At 46.7% G+C, this 9,408-nt stretch overlaps 1 protein-coding gene across 3 annotated transcripts in view; it reads right to left on the minus strand.

Annotated features, from left to right (window-relative positions):
* Positions 1-1,265, minus strand: part of TBC1D4 (TBC1 domain family member 4) — a 216,650-nt gene extending 215,385 nt beyond the window's left edge. For all 3 annotated transcript variants that reach the window (XM_068984279.1, XM_068984278.1, XM_068984277.1), the window contains exon 1: positions 768-1,265. In XM_068984279.1, the coding sequence (XP_068840380.1) occupies positions 768-1,265 (498 nt within the window). The remainder of the gene's footprint in view (positions 1-767) is intronic.
* Between the last annotated feature and the right edge of the window lie 8,143 nt (positions 1,266-9,408).

The raw sequence follows: 9,408 nt of genomic DNA on the forward strand, positions 1-9,408 counted from the left end.
CTCGATTTCGTAAACTCTAGAGAAATTATATTAGAAAAGACATTTTTCGCCTCTTCTAAGACACTGATTTTTAAATCAACCAAGTGGGTATTGATTCTGTTTCCAATTAGTGTGTAAAAAACGGAAAAAAGAAAGAAAAAAAAAAAGAAGACTTTCCGCTCAACATCTAAACGCAGGTTCGTATTTTGCTGACAATCTGACAACGTCTAGTAACTTCTCCCTAAACCCGGCTCTGAAACATCTTCCCACATCGGAGACCTGCAGGTGTTATTGTGACGAAGATGTAACCATCAAGGGACTAAGGTACAGGACTCGACCAAGACCCAGGGTGAGTGCAGGGGCCTTTAGGAACCCAACCCTCTCCCGCGTACACTCAAACACACACCTGCACGCACTCACACACTCGACCAAGGCCGGGCATGCCGTCTCTCCAGTCACACCCCAAGACGTCGGGATCCTGCCAGGACGTGCGCTGCTCCCCGCATCGGCCTAGCTCCTCCGCCGTCTCGAAGCCACTCAGCCTCCCTCTCTCGTCCTCGTTCCTGCGGGTCACCTGCTCCCGCTGCCCCATCCGCACCCAAAAGCCAGCTCCCGGACTCGGGGTCCGAGGAGCGGGACCAGCTGCGCTCAAGTGCGCCACGCGGAGGGCGCGCGCCAGCAGCGGGGCCAGAGCCTGTCCTTAACGTGGGGTACCGGCGCCCGCTGCCCCGCCACTCCTCCCGGGTGTGTCGGACCCTCCCCGGGGCCTCGGAGCCGCGCGGTCTTGCCTGATTGGGGTCTGCAGCGCGGAAAACGTGGCAGGCCATCTGCGACTCCGGGTCGTCGGGCTGCGCCTTGATCAGGTAAGCAAAGTAGGTGAGGTCCTGGCTGTTGTGGATGAAGCGCGAGATGTGTTGCGCCTTGTGCTCGAAGATGAACACGGCCGGGTTGGGCTGCGCCGCCGTCGGGCCGGAGCCCCCAGTGGCCCCGACGCCCGGCGCGGGGACGCAGCGCAGGAAGGGCGCGCTGAGCACCAGGAGCACCTCGCGGGCCGCCGGCGCCCCGCAGCCGCCCGCCTCGGGCTTCTGGCTGCGCCGGCGGATCTCGGCCATGAGCCAGGGCAGCATGGGTAGCGTGGTCCTGCGGTCCAGGCACGACCCCCCTACGTACCACAGCCGGAACCTTTTGTCGTTCGGCTTCCCGGGGCCAGGCTGCGCCGGGGCGCCAGGCTCGGGCTCCAGGGGGTGCGGGAACGGCTCATCCTGAATGCAGCTGGGGGGCTCCATAACTCACTCCTCCCGAGGAGGGCACGCAGGCGGGGGGAGAGGCCCGCCGCGCCCCCCACCCTCCCAGTTCTCGCGCTGAAGGCGCCGCCGAAACTGTGCCAACTGCTGCGCCGGGCCGTGCGCCCTACTCGGCGAGACCCCGAACTCCGCGCCCTAGCGGCCCTGCCCCATGCGGCACTTCTCCGGGCGCGGCTCCCGGGCTTTGGCGGCGGGCACCCGGGCAGCGCCGGGCAGCAGGACTGGCTGAAGAGGGCGAGTTAAATCGCCATCCTCCTTTCTCGGGCTCGCGCGTGGGGTCAGACCTCCCCGTTCCTCGTCCGCAGCTCCGCGGGGTCCGAGGGCCCTCGCCGCCCTCTCCGGCGCTGCAGAGCCGCTGCGGCCGCCGCTTGCCGCGGGCGGGCACGGGGAGGCTGGGCGGGGAACCGGCTGTGGGCGGGCGGGAGGGGGTGACTTGGGGCGGAGCTGATTCCTACCAGGGTGACCTGCTGTCACCTGGAAGGTCGGGGCCCCCGGGCTTCGGCGCGATCTGTCCTCCTGGAGAGCCTGCGAGAACTATTTCGGTGGAAAATAACAAAAACCAAACGTGGCCTCGCTGGGGCCGCTCCTCCTCCGGTCGCTGCAGCCCAGCTCGCTGCTCCTCCTCCTACTGTTCCCGTCCCTCCCTCGCTTCTTCCTTCCTTCCAGGCTGGCTGCTTCTTTAATCGGGCTGCCACCCCGCCTCCGGACGGGCGGGCGGGCGGAGAGTGTCGTCTCTGAAAGCTTATCTGAGAAGTCACCTCTTTGCCTCTTTTTCCGGCCGCGGTCCCCGACCGCTCCTCCAACCCGCCCCTCGGGCAGCAGTTCTGCTCCCAGCGCCGGCCCTGCCCCGACCAACTCGTCCTCTCTCGGGTCGCCGAGATCTTGGTCTTCTTTTGGGCGTCTCTGCTGCCCCCTGGAGAGGGGACCATTCTCAATGGGACCCTAAGACTTTTTTTTTCAAGTAATCATATTTGCTTGGTTTCAATTCCTTCTAAAGTCTACATGATTTCTGATTCTTATTTCCTAATAATCTCAAAAAAATACTCATGTTTTAAATCACGAAATTATGATGAATTTTTTTCCGTTTCAAAAGAAATTTATTTATGATTCTTTTATTAACACGTAGGGGCTTTGGTTATCTGAACAAAGAATATTTTTTTTTAAAGGAAGGTTTTTTAGGTCTTTGTTTTTCAAGGGAAATGAACACTTGTTACACCTTTGATTTTGACCTCAAGCCCTAATCAGATCTACTACCCTGGCGACCTAGAAGGAACTTTGTTGGCTCTGATACGCTTTTCCCTTTCTTAAGGCTCTTGGTAGATTCTCTCTTTGATGCTATTCTCTTAACGTCTCTATTGTGTTGAGAATATTACATAAGTAAAGTGTACTCCATCATTCCCTGTTCAAACTGCTTTGTCTTTTAGGGTCAGCGTTGCGCTTAGTCACTCAGTTGCATCCGACTCTTCCCAAACCCAACGGTAGCCCGCCTGGTTCCTCTATCCATGGGGATTCTTCAGGCAAGAAGAGTGAAGTGGGTTGCTATGTCCTCCTCCAGGGAATCTTCCCAACCCAGGGATCGAAGGCAGGTCTCCTGTATTGTAGGCAGATTCTTTACTGCCTGAGCCACCAAGGAAGGAGCTAAGAGAGGGTTATTGTAAGATTATATCTTTGCTGCCTCCTCAACCTACTTCCCCTCACTCAAAATGCTTAAATATTATTACCCCATATCTGTTTGGAATGGGTTGTCTAAATAAACACACCTGACAGGTTATACAGTGTGCACAAGACAATATGCCACAAAACATTGCTCTCTTCCTTTCTCTCACAGAGGTATTCAAGTTCCAAAATAATTTCCCTCCATGTTCCATGTCCATCTGTCTTTTGGTTTTTCCCAGTCTTATCCAAAGCACTCTCGTTCCTACATTCTTTACCCACTACCTCCAAGTAGTGCCTTCCACTGCACCTCTGAAGTTGGAAGATTGTGATCCCAAGTCTTCAAAATTCCAGAAAACAATCTGGTCACATGGTAACAGCAAAATACAAGGCCTTGCCCAACATTTCAAAACACTGCAAACTTACAAAAATAAACTAGAAAAAGTTTTGATTAAGTCCTATTTCCCTTGTGAGAGCATTTTCCAAACAAAAGTTATTTTTTATGAACCAAACACATTTGACAATCTACACCCATATCAAGGTCACCAGTCACTGACCGTAGGGGAGACTGTGCTCGTGCTTAGTCGCTCAGTCCTGACCAACTCTTTGGGACCCAGTGGACTATAGCCTGCCAGGCTCCTCTGTCCATGGAATTTTCCAGGCAAGAATACTGGGGTGGGTTACTCCAGGGGATCTTTCCAACCCAAGGAGGGAACCCAGGTCTCCCACATTGTGGGTGAATTCTTTACCATCTCAGCCACCAGGGAAGCCCAGGGGAGACTGTTACATGAGCGAAAGAAAAATACGTATAAAAACAGAATAGAGAAAATGAGGAGCTGTTTCAGTTTCCTCCAGGTGTCAACCCATTCTTACTAACTGAGTGCAGTCCAACAGCTGTAAATGTCAACCCTCCTTCAGGACAATTTGCTTTTCTCTACCTGCCAGACCCGCTCCACCAACATTCCCTTGGCCTTCTCCTCTGAGTTCTGGCACAGCCCACGCTCTCATCACCTTCCCCACTAGGATGCTGAAGGTGATTCAAGACTTTCTCCTCCGAGGTCTCCTCCAACATTTTTATCTGGATGAGTGTATTGTCCATCCAGTGGCTCAGATGGTAAAGAATATGCAGGATACCTGGGTTCAATCCCTGGAGAAGGAAATGGCAACCCACTCCAGTATTCTTGAGAATCCTGTGGACAGAGGAGCCTGGTGGGCTACAGTCCATGGGATTGTAAAGAGTTGGACGTGACTGAGCCACTAACATGCACACTTTATTGTCCATCTTGCAGCTTCCCAGGGGGCTCAGACAGTAAAGAATCTGCCTGCAATGCAGGAGACCCAGGTTTGATCCACCAGAACTTGGTTCTGGTCTTCAGATATGCTCTCGCATGCTCTCAGGTGAAAGCCGTGACATCCTCCAGCAGCCTGTTGATGACAAAGCAGAAAATGCTCCGAATCTTCCTATAGGGCCAGCACTGCCACTTCCACCCGTGCTTCTACCTAGCCCATGTCCAAGGTGAACATAGTTCCTGCCTCCTCTTCAGAACTGCACCCCCCCATCTGCCCTAGGATGGCTGATCAACAGTCACTGCTCAAGTCAAAGCCACCTGCACTACTTGTCAATAGTATTTTAGAATTATCTTTTAAAAAATCTCCCTCTACTTATTTTGCTTTACAACTTCTCTGAAAGGAAACAGAGTTGCATGCAAACTGCATGCAAACACAGTCACGATAAAGTATTTTTAACTCCAATTTCACTTTAAGATGTAACATGGTAAGACAAACATGCATCTTCGTAGCTTTTAGTGCAGCCAATTTCTTAAAATATGGAAAAGTTCCATTTTATTCACTGTAATCTACCCAGTTCAGAGCTAGTACAGAGATGTCTCACCCTTTTATATGCAGTAATATGTCAATATATTTCCAAGGAACACAAAAAACATTCTAGGGAAAATCTAACCATTCTAATTATTAAAAAAAAAAGAAGGTTCTTTTTTTTTTTTAAGTCTGGCTACCTTTATTTAATTTTTTAATAGAAATTTACTTATTTTAATTGGAGGCTAATTACTTTACAATATTGTATTGGTTTTGCCATCCGTTGACATGAATCCACCACGGGTGTACATGTGCTCCCCATCCTGAATCCCCCTCCCACCTTCCTCCCCATCCCATCCCTCAGGGTCAACCCAGTGCACCAGCCCCGAACATCCTGTATCATGCATCGAACCTGGACTGGCAATTTGTTTCACATATGATAATATACATGTTTCAATGCCATTCTCCCAAATCATCCCACCCTCACCCTCTCCCACAGAGTCCAAAAGACTGTTCTATACATCTGTGTCTCTTTTGCTGTCTTGCATAGAGGGTTATCATTACCATCTTTCTAAATTCCATATATATGAAGGTTCTTTTTTTAAAGAAAATTGGACTTTTGTTCTTTTTACTCACTGAATTATAATTAAGAGGTAAAAAGTAAACAAAAGAAGTGGGAAAAACACTGAAAGTTCTCAATTTTCTCCAAAGAACTTACAGGAAAAATGAAAATCTAGGTTTCTCTCTCTCATTTTTTTCAGTTTAATGGTATTCTCACTTTCTATAAAGTTCTGGAACTATTTTTATCCTTTATGTAGGATCACAATGATCAATTATTTTTCCTACGCTGAATTTCTGGGTGCACCCTGATAGCTCTCATAAATAAAATTTAAGCTCCAAGATAAAGACATTATTAATGAGTTAGATTTACTCAGCTGGTTTACTCACACCACCACGCCTTTGTGCGAAGTAGAACCATGTCTCAAGAAGCAGAGAAAAGTTCTTGGAATGTGATTAAAACATTCTAGAACCTTATCAGAAACTCTTATACAGATCCATTTCCCTAGGCCACATATTTGAGATCTATAAAAGAGAAAGAAAAGAACAGAGATCTGGGGAAAGCACAGAAGTCTTGTGGGTTCTATCAAATCAACAAGCTTGGGAGCTAGGATTGAATTTGGAGCAGCCCTGGCAGGCCATTTCCTACTGGTGAAAGAACACGATGCAATAAACAACATCTACTTATTGACAGAAACATAGAAGAACTGTCTTTTATTACCTAACATCCTAAGCGTGATTGTTTCCTTCTCTGGCACGCCCTCAGCCATTTCTTTGTGACTTTTTTGTGTGATGTTTATCTTATCAGGCATTAATGAGCATTATTACTATTTACCAATATCTGATCCTCTCTGTATCCTGACACATGGGAAGATAGGCAAAATCATGAGACTTGTTTTGGCAGGAAAATGTGATCAGAAGTGGCTTGGATCACATCTTGAGTAGAAGCATTTATGGCCAGTAGTCCAGGCCCCAGCTCACTCTTGCTGTCCAGCCTGACTCTTCCCCTTCAGTGATCATGGCAGAAACGTCCACCATGGAGGTTCCTTGTGATCATAGCATCAGCACATGAAGGACAGCTGTCCTGGAGAACCTCCCAGGCACACAGCACACTTCCTATGAGTGGGAAATAAACTTTTTTCACTTTGTTAAGCCACTGGGATTGTGGAGTTGTTTGTTACCTTGTTGTAATCTATTCTATCCTATTAAGTAAGATTATTATACTGTGATATATAAGATATCTTATCTTATATAACTTGCTTTATTATCATTTATGGGCTCCCAGGTGGCGCTAGTGGGAAACAACCCATCTGCCATAAGAGACTCCAGTTCCATCCCTGGGTCAGGAAGACCCCCTGGAGGAGGGCATGGCTTCCCACTGCAGTGTTTTTGCCTGGAGAATCCCCATGGACAGAGGAGCCTGGCAGGCTACAGTCCATGGGGTCGCACAGAGTTGGGCACAAGTGAAGCGATGTAAGACACACACATTATCATTTATACATTTGGTTTATTGCATGAATGAACCACATGGTAAACTATTACTTTCTTACTATCATTGTATCACCTGCAGAAACTTAGAAAATTGTATGCACATTAAAAAGTGTTCAGTTATAGTCTGACCACTGGAATTTAGAAAAGGACAAGAAGAGGAAGATACAATTTAAAATGTTTGGTGGCTATTATACCAAAAATCTGCAGTTATATGATGTTTACTAAATGGTGAGGTAATAAATCATCCTCTGACACCCCAACCCTTCCTCTTCCACTGCTACCCCTCAAAAAGGCCAAAGCATATGTTCATGAGAAGCACATCTGACAATCTGAAGAAGTATCTACTAAATAGCCCTGTAGGCACTGCTACCAATGTATCTGAAAATGTACTTTATATATATTTTTAAAGTGCTCCTTTAATATCCCAATATTATAATGTTTTCAGCATTGACTAGAAGTTGTAACATTCAGTCAAATCCTAGTTTAAAAATTGTACTACATGAGAATTATAAGAGCCCAAGCTAGCACATAAGATTGGAAAGATTCATTGCAACCTCTGAGCTTGTTTCCTTTCTTCCAAGCACTAGTGTGCTCTCTTTTTTTCTCTCTGTCTCTCTCTTGCATTCTGTGTCCTCCCCAGACATCTATTTTTTCTTCCCTGCATAAAAATCTCTAACTGAAGATACATATTTCCTAAAGCTCAAAGCACAAATCTTTCCAGTCTTATAATTGCTGCCCATGGTCCCCCCATTCCCTCAGCCAAATAATCCTTCGATTCCCAATGTATTACATGCTCAGTTCTTCATGGGGCGTCATAAGCTTCTTTTTCTCCCTGATGGCCCTTGCTTCCTGCAGCCGACAACTTGAATTTCTGTCATCTTTCACAATGGAAATACTCATCTATTGTTCATGACCCAAGTCAAGAGTCATGTCTTCTGTGAAGTTATTTCTTACTTCCCCAGTCAGAGTTAGTGGCCCTCTTTTCTTTTTTGTTTGTTTGTTTTTACTATGTTTACTACTGTAGCTCTTATTACATTTATAATTACTGGGTGATTTGTCTGTGCCCCCCCACCCCCATGAAGACAGCATCTTGAGAGAAAGGATTATTGGTTTTGTGCTGTATTTTATTCCAGCTGAAACTGCAGTAGATGACACTTATTAGGGTCTTAATAAATTCATTCCAATCCCAAAGAAAGGCAATGCCAAAGAATGCTCAAACTACCTCACATTTGCAGTCATCTCACATGCTAGTAAAGTAACGCTCAAAATTCTCCAAGCCAGGCTTCAGCAATACGTGAACCGTGAACGTCCGGATGTTCAAGCTGGTTTTAGAAAAGGCAGAGGAACCAGAGATCAAATTGCCAACATCTGCTGGATCATTGAAAAAGCAAAAGAGTTCCAGAAAAACATACATTTCTGCTTTATTGACTGTGCCAAAGCCTTTGACTGTGTGGACCACAATAAACTGTGGAAAATTCTGAAAGAGATGGGAATACCAGGCCACCTGACCTGCCTCTTGAGAAACCTGTGTGCAGGTCAGGAAGCAACAGTTAGAACTGGACATGGAACAACAGACTGGTTCCAAATAGGAAAAGGAGTACATCAAGACTGTATATTGTCACTCTGCTTATTTAACTTATATGCAGAGTATATCATGAGAAACTCTGGGCTAGAAGAAGCACAAGCTGGAATCAAGATTGCCAGGAGAAATATCAATCACCTCAGATATGCAGATGACACCACCCTTATGGCAGAAAGTGAAGAAGAACCAAAGAGCCTCTTGATGAAAGTGAAAGAGGAGAGTGAAAAAGTTGGCTTAAAGCTCAACATTCAGAAAACTAAGATCATGGCATCTGGTCCCATCACTTCATGGGAAGTAGATGGGGAAGCAGTGGAAACAGTGGCTGACTTTATTTTTGGGGGCTCCAAAATCACTGCAGATGGTGATTTCAGCCTGAAATTAAAAGACGCTTACTCATTGGAAGGAAAGTTATGACCAACCTAGACAACATATTAAAAAACAGAGACATTACTTTGCCAACAAAGGTCCATCTAGTCAAGACTATGGTTTTTCCAGTGGTCATATATGGATGTGAGAGTTGGACTATAAAGAAAGCTGAGCACAGAAGAATTGATGCTTTTGAACTGTGGTGTTGGAGAAGACTCTTGAGAGTTCCTTGGACTGCAAGGAGATCCAACCAGTCTGTCCTAAAGAAGATCAATCCTGGGTGTTCATGGGAAAGACTGATGTTGAACCTGAAACTCCGATACTTTGGCCACCTGATGAGAAGAACTGACTCATTTGAAAAGACCCTGATGTTGGGAAAGATTGAGGGCTGGAGGAGAAGGGGACAACAGAGGATGAGTTTGGATGGCATCACCAACTCAATGGACATGAGTTTGGGTAAACTCCAGGAGTTGGTGATGGACAGGGAGGCCTGGTGTGCTGCGGTTCATGAGGTCACAAAGAGCTGGACACAATTGAGCAACCGACCTGAACTGAACTGAAATATTGAGTGAATAAATGAATAAATGGCAGATGAGAATTTAAGAATCTAAAGTTGAAGAGGGGATTTCTAATATCATGGAGGCAATATGCCAAAATGAT

Source organism: Capricornis sumatraensis, chromosome 12 (assembly GCF_032405125.1).
Source record: "Capricornis sumatraensis isolate serow.1 chromosome 12, serow.2, whole genome shotgun sequence".
In the NCBI taxonomy this organism is placed as follows: domain Eukaryota; kingdom Metazoa; phylum Chordata; class Mammalia; order Artiodactyla; family Bovidae; genus Capricornis; species Capricornis sumatraensis.